The following is a 17,489-nucleotide window of genomic DNA, read 5'->3' as shown; positions in this document are numbered from 1 at the left end:
TGAAGAGCTAATGTGCTGGCTGGGAAGTGCAAAGCCTTTTCCATGAGTGTGTGCTCCTGAATGTCACTGAGAGTGCTGCTCTGTCATCTCTCTGCCTTGTGTCTGCTTGCCAGCAGACAGGTCCCACTCTTTCTGTCAGTAATGAGGTCCAGCTCAGTCAGAACAGGACTTGAAATCTGTGCAGAGGTGGGCTCACGTGGCAGTGCTAGGCACCTGAACTGTAGTTCCAAGCTGTTTCCCTGCAGGTGACTGTCTCTCTCCTGGTGCTGTATGGGATGTTTGGGTGCTGTTCAGGTGCACCAGCTTGGAACCAAGGTGTCCTGACAGGGGCTGTGTTCCCTCCCATCTCTATAGCCATATAGTGCTTACACCCAGAAACCTCATTTATTATAGACACGGAGAGATTTCTCCAGTTTTGGATCAGTATGGTTTTGTGGAGTTTTCTTTATTCTGCATATTTTTCTTTGGGTGTCTTTTGACCTGGAAAATGAGGTCCAGAATGGGAACAGTGAAAGTGATGGGACTGTAGTCAACCTCCTGCCAATCTGCCTCCCTTACAGCCACCTCTGTGTCTTTGTGCCTTTGGTTTCCCTGCTAGAAGCAGGATAATACTTTGCTTCCCTACTTCTCTCTTCCCCTGTAGCTCTAGGGCAGGTAATGCAGTAACCAACACCTGGATATGAACTTCTCTGGTTGCTGCTGTCCATGACATCTAAAACAGGATTGTTAATCTGAACATACAGTCAGTGCTTGATAATTTCTTGGGTTTGGTAATTGCTTTGGGCTCCAAATAATACATCTTGTGAAAGGAACTGCTTGAAATCAGAGCTGCTACATCTGCCATCTGTCTGTCTCCCACAGGGTGTGCTTGCTTGGGGTGTTTGCCCTGATTGTCAGCTGGGGATCCCTGGGCCTGGAGCTGGCTGTCGCTGTGGTAAGTGGCTCACATCCAAATCTCATCCACCCTTTGCTGCAGGTTTAGCAGACACCAGATCAATGTTGTGCTGGGCCTGTTTTACAGCATGTCCTGTATTCTGATTATAGAGATCTGAGTAACTGTCCTGGCAGTTTCCAGCTAGGAAAAGTCCAGAGCTGCTCCTTCTCCGTGGTGTGGTAGCTCGTGCTCCAGCACTGCTGTGGTTGTGTAAAGCAGTGCTGCTGGGGGTGGTGATGAGAGACTTCAGCATCTGAAACAGCCCTAAAATAGAGAGTTCCCTGATGTTAACCTGGCTCAACTGCTCTTTGATGCTGGTGTGCTTTGATATTCCTTTTGCCTTTTGTCTTCCATCTATCCAGGGCTCCAGTGACTTCTGTATCAACCCTGATGCTTATGTCTCCAAAGTGGTTGAAGAGAATGCAGTGCTCAGTGCTGGTGAGTGCTGGGACTGGCTTTGGCATGGGGTTCTGCAGCTCCAGCTGTCACACAGGAGCAGTGACTGAGAATTCTAGGCTGTGTTTGAAATGGAGGAGCTGGAATACAGCGGGAAACAAAATTTGTGGAGCTCTGGAAAAACGGCACTCTGGTCAGAAGTGTGCATGTGTGCATCAGAACCACCTGCAGAACCTTTCTCCTGCCTTGACCCTTAGGTGGAAATAGCTGATAAAATGGAATAACAGAAGTCCCTGGATTATTGGATTATTTTGCTTTAAATGTAGCACTCTTGAGTCTTGTTCTCCTCCCTAAGTGACAGAAGTGTGGCAGTAGCAGTGTGAAGTTTGAGTTGTCATTTTTAAGACTTTCTCTTGGGTCTGTATTCCTGAATCTAGCATACCTATTTTTATATCTGTTATCAACAGTTTATTTATAATTTTTTTCTCTTAATGGTGGCTGTAAATAGTAGCCTCTTTGAAGGGTGAATGGAAGCTGCCACAAAGAAGTATGAATTTCCCTTTCCATCATAAATGCAGTATTTTGACTGCTTTGTGTATTCTTTTCCACTTAAAGCATGTGCCTGCATTGCAGTGGCTTCCAGCTGAAGCACTGATATATTTGGGTTTTGTTGCTCCAAATTTAGACTGAAGTGGTTGGTGAGGTGAGGGGAGCCTCCAATTTGAACCTCAGTGGGGCAAAGGTGGCATTCAGAACCATCATTTTTTTAACAAAGAGGTGATTGGGTGCCTACCAGCAGAGATACAATAATGCTGGAAAGGAAAAGTATTTTTAGGACTGAGTTTGCTGAGTAGTTTACAGAGTTAACTTTTTCCCCCCCTGCCTTCTCTCCCCCAATAGTTCCTTTATGTAGCTCAGTGTTTGGTAAAACAGAAGCAGGCAATGACATTGATTTGTAAAAGGAGTGACTTGTGTTTTTTCTGGTTCTGATTTGCTGGAACCAGAGAACTTTTGCTGTGTGCAGAAGGTCTGTGCTTAGCCAAATGCTGTCCTACACTGTGCAACTGGTAGGAAATTAGGTATGTAGCCATGGCTGAGGATGCAGGGATTGGAAACAATAAAAAACATGAATGTCTGAAGGCAGAATGTGGTATAAAAGTATATGTACAGGTTAATATTGCAACCCTACATCTTATTTTTGGAGTCCCTTATTTATTGGTTTTGTGGGAAGGAGATGATAGTGCCAGGCAGCTCTCTTGGCAACAAAGAAATGTAGTGAGGGAAGAGAATGAGTGTTTAGCATAAGATGAAAATCCTCTCTTGGCTGTGAAGGTGACAAAGATGCAGCTTCAGGTGCCTGGCTGGGTCCCTGATTCTTCAAGGAGGCAAGTGGGTCAGCGAGGCCAAGGGGAAATATGTGATGCTACTGCCAGCTGTGTGCTGTGATAATTTGGTCACCCAGATTAGCTCTGGAGCGTGTTTGGTAACAATTAGATTGACCCTGGGAAAGTAAAGAAAGGCCCCTTTGTGCTACTTCTCCATTTCAGTTGTCCTGGTCTGCTGGGCTCCTGTGGTTTTCCATTGATCAGTCTCGTTCATTTGGAGGCTAACAGGGAGTGCAGGGCTGACATTCCATCCCTCCTCCCGCATTCCCCAGCAGGGACAGTTGGCTCCCCCAGGGCAAACAGGCTCTGCTCCTGCAGCACCACCACATAACAGTTGTTAAAGCTCCAGAAATAACAGGGAATGGCTCTAAGGGAAGCACTGAGGAGGAGGAGGAGGAGCAGGTGCTGCCCCAGGCCTGGGTTGGAAGGATGACCCCTCCATGGGCACTGAGTGTGTCAGCTCCTGCTGCCACGCACCCTGGAGCATTGGTGAGCACCTTCTCCCTTCTCCAGAAGGAAAGCTGTCCAGCTTCTGAGCCTGCCATTGCACCAGGTAGCTGGTTGGGAGATGATTGAATCTTCTGTCTTCCCATGTGGGTTTTCATTGTTGTGTCATAGTTTATGATCAGGAAGTTATGGAAATGGTTCTTGGTCCCCAGTGTTGAGATCTTCCCATGCATCTGAGCAGGAAGAAAAATGATTACATGAGGACTGCAGCGTGTCAATTACATTTTAATCCAAGTAAAACCTCTTTAAAAAGTCTGGAATAAGTGTTAGTATCCCTTGGCTGCACATTGTAGCAGCTGCTTTGTGATCAGCTGAGCCACATGTGTGAGAGTGATGAGCTCCAGGAGACAGGGACAGTCAGCTGGGAGCCAGCATCGATGCTGTCCTCTCAGAGGAAGAGGCCCTGTTTGAAAGCTCCTGGTTTTAGTGCTTTATGCTCTCTGGGTTGCTGTCTCTACTCTTTGGATGATGTTCTCCAACTTTAACAGCAGCATAGACACACTAAAAGAGAGTGTGAGTGGCTGGAGGGGCTCAGCTAGATCATGGAAGAGGAATCCATGGGGAGTTATCACGGATGCAGGAATCACATTTGCTGTGAGAATCACTTCAGCTGAAGTTGGGCTGAGAGGTATCTGCTTCTGGCCAGTGCTGGGGTCTGGCCTGCTGGGCTGGGTGCTGCCATCTAATTTTAAGGATATAAGAACCAACAAGCAATCCTAAGAAGCTTGGCAGTGCTGGGTCCATTTTTCTCTTTAATCACTATTTTTGGTTGCTGTTGTTACATACAATGTATTGTAAGGTTCTCTATGCTCTGACATTCAGGCTGGGATTGAGTCATCATTATTTGCAATGTGTGTTTGCTGGTGGTGGTTGTAGTTTTCACAGAAAAATAACTTGAGTTGAATACTGGGCAACTAGTATGTTAATATTCTTGTTTATGTATTAACTGCTGTTTTCAAATTTAAATGGAATTAATGGAGCTGAGAATAATCTGATTAAGTGCATTATTACTGTCATGTTTTTAGCTGAAGAAGAGATGTTCTTGTTTCGTAGATAAAATGTGCTGCATTAAAAAAGTGATGGGGGAGAAAAGGGAGGCAAAGAACTTTAATGCAGATTTCTGAGAGAGGGAAATACTTAAATAATCTTGCAGAAGAGGCTGATGTATGTGCCTAACTCACCCTGTATTCATTAACTGGGATAAAGCCAATGGAATTGAACAGTGCCTGTATAATCAGCTCCTGCTGCTAGTAAAAAGACTTGGTGCAGCCAAGATGTTTATTTTCAAAGCAGGAGGCCATCTTCTAGTCCCATTCTTTTTCACTGATATTATGTTATTATCAGATGACTTGTTGCATAAAATTAAATAAAAAGGCACAATCTGTCTAAACAACAGGAAGAGCTTTCTCCAGATTCTCTTAGCAGAAATCTGTGTGGTGAACAGCCACTCTCCTCATCCGAGGGAGCTGTGAACCTCAGGGGATGGATAATGGAGCCTTTTAGCTGCGGTCCAGCCGAGCTGCTCAGGCTGGATGCTGGGGCTGAGCTGCTCAGGTATGAGCAGGAAGGGTTCTTGTTGTGCCCAGCCTCCCACTGATGGAGTCTCATCCTAGAAACCCAGAGCTGAACCAGCCAAAGGACTGACACCATCACCACCTCTGTTTCCTCTCTAAAGTAAGACCAGGACAAAACCTCAGGTGGGGCAGTGCTGTCTGCACAGTTATTACCTGAGCTCACAGCACACTGCAGGAAAAAGTTTGCCCAAAGAAGTGCTCTTGAGAGTCCTGCTGAGCTGATGCTGCCATTGAGAAGCTGTTTTCCTGCCTGGTGTTTTTTGACTCCTGATTAGCAGAAAGCTTTGAGTGGAGGTTAAATGGGACAGTTACAAGCTCTTTGCTTTTACCAATACAAGAATAGGATGTATCAGAGAAACTAAATATTATGCAGATACCTCCCTTTGCTGTCAGACCAGTGCCTTGAGGAAACAAAACTCCTGGTGGGAGAACATTACCTGGGCAAGAAACTGCAGCCAAAAGAGCTGCCTTCCTTTGACACCACAGGTGCTTTCTCTGATGACTGAACCCACAGAGACAGCCTCATCTGGATGGATAGGCAAAATGAGCACTGCTAAGAGAATGTTCAATTAGAGATGAAGAAGAGCTGGGAAAAGCTGTTCTAGGTGTAAGGGGTTTTTTTTGGAACTAGGATAATTTTTTCTCATTGCTCTCTACAGACCTCATTGCCTTTTGGCAGGTGTATAATACCATTTTTGCATTTTGGCTGGGCTTTGAAGTGAGTAGTAGGTCTCCATGGTTGCAGAAGCAGTAAGTAGTTTGAGCAGCTGAAGCTGTCTTTAGTAGGAAGCTCTACTTTCCTTTCCAGGAAAAACAGACTTTGCAAAAATAAAGCCTTTTAGGTAGTTCCCTTCCTTGCCTTCTGCTCCTACAATGCCCGTGCACCAAGAGTGAGTCAGGAGGATTGCTGCTAGCAACAGCAGGCATGGGCAGCTGCAGATGTGACCCTGCCTAACCCTTCTGCTATGAACTAGATTGCCTAAAGGCCAGCTTCAAAAATCAGATCAACCTTTAGGAATTTTCCTTGAGAGGAAAATGCACCAGAAAGATAATTATAGTAAGAAATTGCCTGGAGCTGTTAGCAAAGTGCAAAGGATGGATTAGTGTAGCTGTTTTCTTGTCAGAAATATGAGATTTGGTGATGTGCAGGATAACCTCCACCAGATTTAAAAGAGGTGAAGGTGCCTCCTGCTCCTTCCTCTTTTCCTGATGGCATGGGGGCAGGGGACATGGTCCTCCTAATTTCCAGGCTTTGCAGTACAGGATGACCTGAAGGCAGCAGCTTCACTGCCTGCTGTAGCCGTAGATTTAGAGCACCACAGCTCGGGTTCAGTGCAGGGGAAAGCTGCTCCTGACGGCTGTGCCATTTTGGGAAGCATGTTTTATGCAGAGTGTCACAGTTGTCAGCAGCAAACCAGTGCTACCACAGTGAATCCTTGCTGATCCTGCCTTCCAGGGTGAAGCAAGGCAAGCACTTATTTCACTGTACTGCTTTTTGCTTCACTTGTAACCAGCAACCTTTATCCTGAGCTTACAAGCTGCAAACTATGATATCAGGAGCTCTCATCTCTAATCTGCCCACCAGGGACGATCCAGAAGACCCTTAAGAAACATTTCTAGAGCTCTGCATTAGCAGTGTGTCATGCAACTTACTGCACTTAAAAAGGTGATGTAAGCTTGGGAGCTTAACAGAAACTTTTAGTGGTTTGTTGGTTTAAAATAAATAGGTGACAAGATCACCAAGCTCCTTTGGGTCACCATGTGTGATGCTGTGGGCTGCTGTTGCTGTTCTCTCAGTGCAGGTGTGTTTTAATCCATTTTCACACAGCCATTGTGTGTGATTTATGAGCCAGGGAGGAGCAGCCCTCTCCTTGGCTCAGTACTCGTGGACAGTCACTTCTGTGGCCTGCCCAAAGTGAGGCACAGAGCAGTTCTTGCTGCCCTCCTGTCTGCCCAGAATTTGCTAATTGCTGTTCAGAGGCTTGGCTGGGGAGATGTAAGTCGTCCCAGAGAAAGAATCGGTGGGAGAGAGATGGAGCAGCTGGCAGGAGCTGCCCCAGAGTAGGCTAATGAATTATAAATAACAGCTGTCAGGTTGCATTGCCAGCACACAGGGGCTGACAGGCTGTGCTGTAGCACTCGGTCTCCAGCGTGCTGCCTTGCCGAAAGGTGCATTCAATATTTATGGGAACTATGGCAGAGTCAGGATACAGACAGGTCTGCTTCCTTCAGGGCTCTGCTTGCTTCTGGTTGTGCCTTTTACTGAATTCTGAGTTGGGACTCATCAGAATAGCTGTGCAGCCTGGAATGTGCATTACTGAAAGTCACAGACAGAAGATTAAAAAGAATGGAGGAAAAGATGCTGGTGGAGGGGGGAATGCAGAGGGTTTGTGTGTTTTAAGGCTTTTGTAGTCTTTACCACACCAACATCACTCTTTATTTTGCTGAGCTGGCATGCTCATATTTATCTGAAGAGGAACTGTAAATGTTTGAGGAATAATCTATAGGTATTTGGGTGATCAAGTCTTTCAGAGCTTCCTTCTTTGATAACATTATTGAGGACGGCAGGGGAAAGCCTGGTGTTTGTAATTTGTGTGTGCTGGCAGTTGATGTAGTGTTGTAGAGGGCTCATGAGGGCACCAGGCTGGTTTGAATGAAGAGGAACACAGCTGTGTCTTCAAGCCTGGAAACAAATGATGTTGTTAGGAGAGCACAGTAAGTCTTAGCTGGAAGTTTGTCTTCACTGGACTGTAGTTGAACTTGTCGTAGGTTTACGTGATGGATAGTGCCAACTTCTGAATAAAACTTCCTCTGTGTTCATCTAACTTTCAGTGGAGCAGACCCAGAGTGCAAAGCCAGATGAATCTTGCCTGACTTTCTTCTTTTGTGTCTTGACAGAGACTCTCCGTTATTACATGACCTGTAGTGCTGGGTACCCCAACCCTTTCCAGCAGGTGAGTGCAAGCACCCTTACCCCTTCCAGCCCTGGGTCTCCTCACCCTGCAGGGTGCAGGTTAAGTGCTCCTGGTGCCAGCAGCACTTCAGGGAGTGTTTGGTGTTTGCTTTAGGGAGTGCTCTGGCTGTTGGAAAAGCTTTGGTAGCTACTTCCCAGCTGTGCAGGAGATGCCACTGTGATTTAGTGAGAAGTTTTTTCCAACTTCACCACTACCTGTGCAGCTTCAGGTCCAGGACACCCCCTTAGAAGGGCCTGTGTGTAATGTGGTGAGAGCCATGGCTTTGTTGGTGGTACCTCTGTTTACAAGGCACTTGTCTAAAGAGCAGCAATGTGGAGACACAGCACAATTAATGCCAGCTTGGCAAACCCTGTGACTCCTGCTCTGAATCTCTTCTTGAAGGTTCTTTTGGGTTAAACAGTGGTTACACTCCACTCCCAAAATGCAGTCACTTCTGTGGGTGAAGGAGTGTTTTTCACAGATGCCTCTTGCAAACCTTTGAACATCCAAGGGATTTATCTTGAAGTATAAATGTGAGTCACTATTCTTTTGTGTGGGGGCAGAAGAACAGCACCTGGGCCCATTCCAAACTTTGTCGTATGCATCAGAGGCCAGAACAGGCCCACACCACCCACCATTTGGCAGACACCAGCTGCTTCACCGTTTATATTTAGGATTTTTTTAAAATCTTGTCTTCCTCTGTTTTAAAGGGTGGGGTAAAGAACACTTCAGGCTGTGGTTTGATGCACCTCTGCCATCTGTTGCATTTCTGGTTGCTCTGTGTACTCCCTGACATGCTATTGCATGTGGAATTCTCGTGGTGCTTTAAAGGGATGTGAAGGCTGCACCCTAATGCAAACAACTTCTACTGTTAATATTATGTCTTTTTCATCCATCTGATTTAGTAGAAAAATCCAGCTGTGTTCTGTGGTGAGAACTTGAGTGCTTTTTGTCTTTTCTTTCTCCTTCCCTTTTGTCCTAGAGCCAGCCCCAGCTGTGTGTACATTTTTGTGTATGTATTTTGCTCTTTGTTTATGGGTTTGTGTTTTTTGGGGTTTTTTTTTTCCCTTTTGGTTCTTCCCTTCTCCTCTTCTCTCTGTCTGTACTTCTTCCAGTTTGCTAAAAGTTAAACTTAACCCTATTGCAGCTGCACTCATGTCAGCTGGGACATCTTTAACTAGTACCATTCATACAGATGATGCTTCAGTATTTGGGAAACAGGATTTCAGTCTTTTCCCAGGAGATGTTGGTCCATGTGGCCTGAACTGCTGAAACATTGCATGTTTTGTGTTGAGCAGAAGCTGTCAGGAAGTCACAAGGCTTTGGTAGAAATGCAGGATGATGTGTCGGAGCTCATGAGGTCAGCGAGCAAAGAGCACCCCACCTCCAAGGTAACTCTCCTCGAGTTTGCTCTCCCTGTTCTTTGTGGCTTCCCTCAATTTTATACAGAACCCAGGATCAGCTCCTGCTAAGCATTCCCTTGCACTAATCACTTGTTGTTTGCAGGAGTATCTTACTCGGATCCAGGAGGTTTTGAATTCAACAGAGATCAACTTGCAGCAGCTGACAGCTTTAGTAGACTGTCGGAGTCTGCATTTGGTGAGTTCTTGGTAACTGGGCTTGAGCTAAGAAAGAACAAAGGGAGTATAGAGCCTGTATTAGTTTGGAGCTCCAAATCTCTTGTGGAAGTTTACAACAGCTTTTTACTTATTGATTCTAGCAGAAGAGGGAATGAGATTTTGGATCAAGTTAGCTTTGAGTTTAAAGCTCAACACAGGAGGCTAGGTAACATTTTCATACATCTACAAACTGCAGCCATAGAGGCCTTCAGGTTTGGGGTTTTTTATGCATAGGAAATAACTTTTATTATATTTTTTTTGTTATAAATTTTTCCATGCTCCATTTTGCCATGGAGTGCAGTGCCTTAGAGCAGTGTAGCATGGCCTTGCTGTTGTCCTCAGTGCCTTTCTAAAGGCAGAGACAGACAGTTCATGCTTCTGTTCTTGGGCATGGGACATTGTGAGGGAGTTGAAAGGCTTAATGAAAAATATTATATCTTCAGTTGGGTGGATAAGTTTGCCTTGGCTGTTTATTTTTGCTCCTCTTAAAGTCTTATTGTGGGCGGTTGGAAATATTTCTGTGTCTAAATCCAAGCTGGTCTTTGTGAGGGGAAACAAGGGTTAGATCATTTATAAAAAAACACTTGAGTCCCTGAAATAAAAATAGAAATATTCTCTAATTTATATAAATTAAATATATATATGAAATAATATAAATTATTTTATATTATTTTATATATTTAAACATATGTACAATATAATATTAAATAAATATATAAAATAAATTTATTTATATTTCTAATAAAGCAAAGGGAATGCAGTGTCTCTAAGAGTGTATTCTGGAGAAGGGTTTTTGAGTTAGAACTCAATGTTTACTCTGTGGTGATCAGGAAACTGCTTCTTTCCCTCTGCAGGATTACATCCAGGCTCTGACAGGCTTCTGCTATGATGGAGTGGAAGGCCTCATCTACCTGGTTCTCTTCTCCTTTGTCACAGCCCTCATGTTCAGTTCCATTGTCTGCAGCGTGCCACACACTTGGCAGCAAAAGAGGTACAGAGAGGGTTTAGATCCTGTAGCACTGTAGAGCTCTTTCCCAGTGAAGACTGGCTGCTGGATTTGTGCCCATGAGCATATGGAGCTCATTCCCACATGATCCCAGGAGTGTGAGGGGTGAGGCTTTATAAGCACAGGTCTAACAGGAAAAAAAAAAAAAGGTTTTGTTTTGCTCTGGCTGTGGTTGATACTAACATCTGAACCTTATTGTACTGGAATACTCTGTGTGCAGAGTATTCTGTACACTGTAGGACTGTGAGTCAAGTCAGATGAGTGATTATAGCTGGAATATAGAGGTAATGCTTGAACTATTGCTCTCTCTGTAAAATTCTTATTCTCTTACATTGTCTTGAGGCATTTATTCTGCTATGAGGAAAACAATTGGAATAAGAAGCAGTTTACACTTGCCTTTGTAGCTTTGCTCATGCTGAGGTGACTGACTTGAACAGATAATGGAAAGCAGGAACTGTTTTGTTGTCAGCAGCATGGGCAGGTGAGATGCAAATTGGAGCTGGTATTGGTGATGATAACCAGATTAATCAGTAAGTCTTTAGCAAGCCCTCACTTCACTGACTGGCTGCTGCACCACAGGCATTTAGTTAAAGTGGCATTGAGTTTTCTCCTCTTGCAAAAGAGCAGTAGACTGCAGCAAATTCTCTTCTGTGGTCTTGATTTTTGTGGTAAAATAGAAGGCCCTGAACAACAGCAGGAAGCTGGAGCTGGCCCAGCCTGCAGTGCCCACAGAGAAGTGGCGTTAGGAAGTGTCAGAACAGCCCCTGAGGAAATGTCTGGTTCCTCACCTCATCCAGAGGCAGCTGCAGAGACCTTACCACGAAGAGCCCAGCCTGTGGGAAGGAGAAAGCTTTCCCCAGTGGCATCCCTTGTGCTGCCTTCCCTGTGGGCTGCCCTGCCAACCCCAGCAGGCCCAGGCTGCTGCTGCCAGCTGAAGGCTTCCCTCCTGCATTCCCTGGAGCACATTTCTCCCCCAGCCTCCCTCTGGCAAGGGGAGGATGTAGTAGTTTATGGCCTGCAAGAGAAGGGTGCAGGCTGCAGTTCCTCGATCTTCAGTGCCACCGTGTGGTGCAGAAGCTGCAGGTGATGTTTGGGAGCTTCTAGTGGTGCCTGTGCTGTGCAGAACCTTTCACTAGCTTTAAGCACAGATTAAACATATTTCAGACCATGGTGCTCCGCCCCCTAATTAGGGAGATGAAATAGCAATGTGTATTATATAGGAGGGGCAAGAGGATATTATGGGAGGGAACCAGCTGGCAAACAGTTCTGCTCTCTATTAATTTAAAATCCTGACATTTTTGAGAAGGTAAAGCATTTAGACACAAATTTTGCAACTTAGGCTCTGTAAAGACTTCTGTGATTTTGCTGGAAGCTGAAGCAGACCCTTTGCAACCAGAAGAGAAGTCTACAGAGGCTTATCCTTAAGAGTTCTTTGGATGAGTCTACAAGGAAGGACACAAATTGCAGTTTTGAAGGATGTTTCTATGGGGTGCATGGCACTACGTCCCCATTGCCCCTCTTTTTTGTTGCTTGTGGGTTTTTTTAGCACTGTATATGTTGGGATGTGTTTCCATCCTTCAGTTGTACAACTGGGCAGTTGCAGGGTGTGTGCCAAGCCCTGAGAGAAGCCTGTAGGGAGGCTGGAGGGGATCACGCAGTGTGCACCTCCAGATGGGATCTGTGGGAGGTCTGAGTCACTGTGGTGTGGGCTGTGTTTCACACTGCCACCCTGAGGCATCCCAAACGGGTACAAACGTGGAGGTGTGGAAGATGACTGGGAGGTTCCTCGGATTACCACGGTTTCCTGCAAACCCCACATGAAGGGGTCACTGTAGGGTTCTAGGAGGAACTTTTTCTCCTTCTTGCAGAGGCTCAGATGATGATGGGGAAGAAGAATCAGCTGCCCAAGGGAGTAGACAGACACACGATAATCTGTACAGAGTGCACATGCCCAGCCTGTATAGCTGTGGCAGTAGTTATGGCAGTGAGACCAGCATCCCAGCAGCAGCACACACAGTCAGCAATGCTCCCGTCACGGAGTACATGTGAGTATCCCCACAAGAAGCTTCTCCACATTGCTTCCTTCTTGTTTCTGTTGGCTCCAGTGCTGAAAGGCACTTCTGACCAAGTGGTAAAAAAAGCAGTGAAGGATTTGCTTTTCTGGTTGGAGTCTAATGGGAGAAGGGAATAGCTTGAAAGTGCTGCTCTAGAAAGAGTTTTGTTGGACAGCATGCTCCAAAATGTGAACAGCTTTGAGCTCCATGACTCAGGAAAACATCTGAAAAAAAAAAGTAGGAAAGTATTGTCTGGGCTTCTTATTACACAGTGATTCTGATCACCAGAAGATTTAATTCTTCAGACAGAGCAGTCTTGCCAGAAGCCTCCCAAAAGACTGAAAGCCAAGAAAAAAACCTGTGGGCTCTCTCTTTCTACAGTATTTGCAGTCAGCTCTGACATCTGTTGGAGCTTGGAACTACCTAGTCGAGGTGGGATCTTCAGAGCTTTCTCTAGAAGTGCCTAACCCTGATTACATTTGGACTATCACCAGGGCCCATCTTTTTTTGGGCTGCCACATCATTTTGTTTATCCCCTTAGACGCTGTCCTCATTTTATCTCCATTTCTGCCACTTGGCAGTTCTGATGCTGCAGGGAGGCAGATTTTCACAAGGACCTATTTTTAAATCACTTGATGTGATTCATTGTGGGCCCTTCTGAGTAAGAATGTAAAAATAGTGCTCAATCTGAGGAAAATTATTATAGTTTTATGCCCTTGTCAGAAAAAGGGGATCCACCTGGCCTGTAAGAGAAGCTTTGAAGGAGACTGACCTGATACAGTAGTTTTGGGGGTGAGGATGCCCTGTCCTGTGTCCCCAACAGAGACCCTCCCCAGAGAAGCATGGCAAGTGCCCCGTTACCATGTGTGTCTTCCTTTCCTAGGAGCCAGAATGCAAATTTCCAGAACCCCCGTTGCGAGAATACCCCGCTCATTGGCCGGGAGTCCCCACCTCCCTCAGTAAGTCTCTCTTTACTGCTCTTCTCTGCTTCAGCAACTTTGGGGAATACACATTTGCCACTCCTGTGTACTCCCAAGGGAGCTGACTGTGCAGCCAAACACAGGATCTGGCCCATAAATGGCAGCAGCTTGAATAGACAAGCTGTGTCTCACCTGCCATGGAGAACAAAACCCTTCTGTGCTACTTTGGGCATTGCACATGGAAAGACTAAAACTCAATCAATTAACACTGGTAATCCTATGGGCCCAGTCCTGCCACCACTGAAGTGCATGAGTATCTTGATGGGTGACTTCAGCAGGATGATTCACTTGCATGCAGTGTACTTGCTATCTGTGCCAGTGGTTCCTCAAGTTTAAAAAGAAACTTGTTCAAACTGTAAATTCAGAGTTATTGCTGAACCTCTCTCCTTAATCTGCCCTAAAGAGATGGTAGAATGAAACCTGTATTATTTTTTTGTTGAGATTTTTTTTTTTAAATCTTTCTTTCACAACTGTTTTACTTTCTTTGAAATCTATTTTTGTATTTAATTTCCTATGGAGGAAAAAAAAAGAAACTTTCATGGAAGGTTTTGGTATTTGGAGTGGCCTGACAGCCATTTCTGTATGCTGGATAAAACATGGGCTTGTCTTCGTGTCTGGGTAAGAACTAAATGAATCTTGCCCTCCCTTGCTGGACCCTGTCAGCCTGATTTACAGCAGAACCTGGAGAACATGCCATCCCAGTGCTCACTAAGCCAGTAGTGTGATTACAGAGGATGAGTGGTAAAATGCCTGATGACCAGCCAGTCTTCAGGTATAGGTAAAGAAAATACACTCTGTGGTGCCTGGTTCAAACTGATGGGGAGGGGAGGAAGAGGAGGTTGGCGGATGAAGGAGTAGGAATTGTGGTGGAAATGAGGGCATCACAGTCATGGTTTCACTTCAAGAGGACCAGTTCATCTTGCTGTAGAGGAAGTGGAAATGTGCAGAGTGGATCCTTGTCTCTGTCCTTGGCCAGACCTCTTCCACCCTTCCCAAAGAGGTTTCCTGACCCGCGGTGCTCTGGTCGCGAGCTCTGGTCGCATTGTGCGGTCTCAGCAGAACCCCTGACGTGCTGCACTGCTGGTGTTCCCTGGGGCAGAAGGGCACCTGTTCCTTCAGTGTCCTGCTTCCCCTTGCCCTACAGCTCTTCTGCTTCAGAGAAAGCACATTCCCTTCCACGGAGCTGGAGTGAGGCAAGGAGTTCCCTGGTTCTTCTGTTGGTGTTAATACCCTGAGTGGGAATCTGAGTCCTGGTGCCTGAGGCTGGGGTTTGGGAGTAGATAAAGGCTTTTTTCTTCTGAGTAGCTTGGGTTGGCAGCCATCAGTGTGGGCTGTGGGAAGGTGCAGGGGCTGGGGAGGATGAGGGAGCAGCACTGCACCCGTAGAAAAGGGAGTTTCTCCCCAGGTGAGAGAAGGAACCAGGCTATAGAGTAAATGTGTTTCCTGGAGGGATGTAGTAGACAGGCAGTGGAGAGAAGAAAAATGCTGTCTATTCTCATATTGACAGGCAACAGGGAAAGGCTTTTCTGGGGTTTTTGTATTTGCAGCTCTCGGTAGCAGGTGGCTGAGACTGTACTGAGGCAGAAGAAATGGTAACTTTTCATAGCAAGTTGTCTGTGGGAGGAGAGAGATGAAAAGGGAATACCAATGCACACATCCCTGCCTCTTTTTGGGAGGGAGGAGAGGGAGATAAGCATCCAAGTAGGTTATGTCCAGTGGGTAGACAGAGCTGACCTATTCCATTTAGCTTTCTGTGAACAGATGGTGAAAACTAAGATGTGATGATCCTGCTGCATTGTTTGTCCGTTACTTTTCCTGGCTTTTTGTTCGTTTGTTTTGTGTTTTTCCTTCTCTCATTCCTTCTGTTTTCTCCTTCTTGCCACAGGGATATTCCCTTAGGGCGGTAGAACCCACCCTGTCGCTGACACACACCACGGTTTCACTTGCTTGCACTGTGTTTTTCATGCACGTTGAGGCTGCACTCTCTTTTTCTCTCTCTTTCTTGCGTCATCACAGTTGTATTTGGCTGCCATGGACAGTAGCAGCCATATGAGCTGGCAGCTTAAGCCCTCGGACAGTGCACGGACATACTGGTAACAGCGCCCGCAAATGGAACAGGTACTGCAAAAAAGGTCCTTCTTGCTCAACCCCTTCTCCACTCCCAACCACTCCCTTCATCCCTGCACTGTTTATCCCAGGCCAGTGCCTTTTATTTCTTCACATTCCTCCCCTCTGCACCTCCCACCCCATTCCCTCCTGCCAAGGGTTAAAATGAAAATCCGTTTTGGCTCTGGTGCAGACTCGAGGAGCAGTATCGACCTTCTAGAGGCTTCTGGTGCACGTTGTGAGGCTTACAGGTGCCCTTGCCTCACAAAAGCTACCTCACAGCAGCTTCAGCTTGGATTCCACACTTCAGAACAGCTTGAACACCGAGTGCTGAGTGCTGCTCAAACGTAGAAATAACCTTGCACTTCAAAAGCAGCATTAGAAGCTCTCCCATCACAAGAAGCCATTCTCTACAAGTAAAGAGAACCAATCTAGCAGCACTTCAGTCAGGAATGGTTGTCTTAATTCAGCTTTTGGCTCTCCTTGAGCCCTGCTGCTGTCCTGCTTGTCCTTAGTAGTCATAACACCCAAAACCATCAATATCAACCTGCCACAAACTTTCAGCTCATTTGTAGGATATTTAATTTTAAACTGTCCTGAAGAGTTACTTAAATTGCCTGTCAGATCTGTGTGCAGCTTTTCCTTTTGTCCTTACGTTTAAGGTCAGAAAGGAGCAAGTTCTTTAAAGAAAGCTTCCCTAAGGGTCCAGATATAATCACTAAGATCTATTTCATTCTGTTTCAAAACCTTTTACTGTTTTGTTTGTTCTGTGTGTGTCTGAATCATCCCATCCATGTCACAGACTGTGAGCAGGGCCCTCCTAGAACCATTTCACTGTCTGAACTCCTCATGGGCTGTAGTTGCTGGTGTTCTCCAAGACAGCCAATGTTTCCTCCCTCATCACAAAGCCACATGCCCACAGAAAGAGGAGGTGGTCTGCATTTTAGGGGGTTATATTAGCTTGGTTAAACACAAGGTGTGATTAGGGCTACCAGACAACTCAGGTGGTGTGAAGGACAGCGCTCCTCCAAGGGAACTGCAGCCACACAGTGCCAGGAAGGTGTTGCTTCCACTGGGAACAGGGAGCCTGTTGCTTTTGGCTCACGCAGTCATATCTTGCATTCTCTTCCCAGAAATACATGTCCATAAAGCTGCTGCTGTTCCTTCTTCTCTGCTTCTTCTGCACTCTTCTCAGCCTTGCACTGGATTCCTTTCTGTTCTGTTGGTGCTTGGTCTGCATCCCCGCTGCCCCTCGCTGCCTGCCTGCCTGCCTGGGACTGCTGGGAAGGGTCTGGATCGGGTGTCTTGATGCCTCTGCTGTGGTGCATGAATGCAAACAGCCTTGTCTGGAAGCATGGTGCCAGCACCCTTGAAAAGCTCACAGCTTTCTCCAGTCTTAAGCCTTGCTAAGACTGCTCTTGGGCCTCAGCTTGTGGTGGGTTTTCTGCTTTGTTGTTCCTGTAGGTGGTACTGTAGATGGTTAGATGGATCTGTTCCATGAAATAAAATATTGGTGAGGGTGGGGAAATTCTAGGGCCTTCATTCTAGACTTGAAATCCCTGGGCTGGAACATGACCTGATCTCAGTCTGCCCTGTCTTCTGTTTATCTATGGTCCCACCCAAGCTTAATATTGCTCTCTGAAGGGCTATGGAAAAGGCACTGCATTCTTTCCAAGGCTTTAAAAACAAACAAAACCAACAGAAGCTCTGTTCTTTTGACTTGAAAGACTTAAGTCCCTTTGAATTCAGAGCCCACTGGCTGGAATTAGCTGTTTCCCTGCATCTTGTACCTCCCATACATAATAACACCAAACCCTCAGTGTTTACTGTGCTCTAGCTGTTTGAGATCAACCTTTCAGAACTTGAATCCAGAAGCTTTGGTCTTTATTGGATTACCTGAACAGCTCTAGCAGGAAATCAAAGTCAGGGTAGCTCAAGAGAAATTCATGTGGGTTTTTAACCACAAATAGTAAA

General features: G+C 45.9%; 1 protein-coding gene across 1 annotated transcript in view; it reads left to right on the top strand.

Annotated features, from left to right (window-relative positions):
- Positions 1-17,489, top strand: part of TTYH3 (tweety family member 3) — a 36,935-nt gene that overhangs the window by 10,473 nt on the left and 8,973 nt on the right. The window contains exons 5-13 of the mRNA XM_019008271.1: positions 862-934; positions 1,297-1,372; positions 7,695-7,750; positions 9,049-9,141; positions 9,257-9,349; positions 10,224-10,360; positions 12,244-12,420; positions 13,313-13,388; positions 15,426-15,527. Coding sequence (XP_018863816.1) covers positions 862-934; positions 1,297-1,372; positions 7,695-7,750; positions 9,049-9,141; positions 9,257-9,349; positions 10,224-10,360; positions 12,244-12,420; positions 13,313-13,388; positions 15,426-15,506 — 862 coding nt within the window. The 3' untranslated portion in view covers positions 15,507-15,527. The remainder of the gene's footprint in view (positions 1-861; positions 935-1,296; positions 1,373-7,694; positions 7,751-9,048; positions 9,142-9,256; positions 9,350-10,223; positions 10,361-12,243; positions 12,421-13,312; positions 13,389-15,425; positions 15,528-17,489) is intronic.

The sequence above is a fragment of the Parus major genome, chromosome 14, assembly GCF_001522545.3.
Source record: "Parus major isolate Abel chromosome 14, Parus_major1.1, whole genome shotgun sequence".
Taxonomy (NCBI): domain Eukaryota; kingdom Metazoa; phylum Chordata; class Aves; order Passeriformes; family Paridae; genus Parus; species Parus major.
The sequence above is the reverse complement of the archived record's forward strand: the minus strand, read 5'-3'. Positions and strand labels throughout refer to the sequence as shown.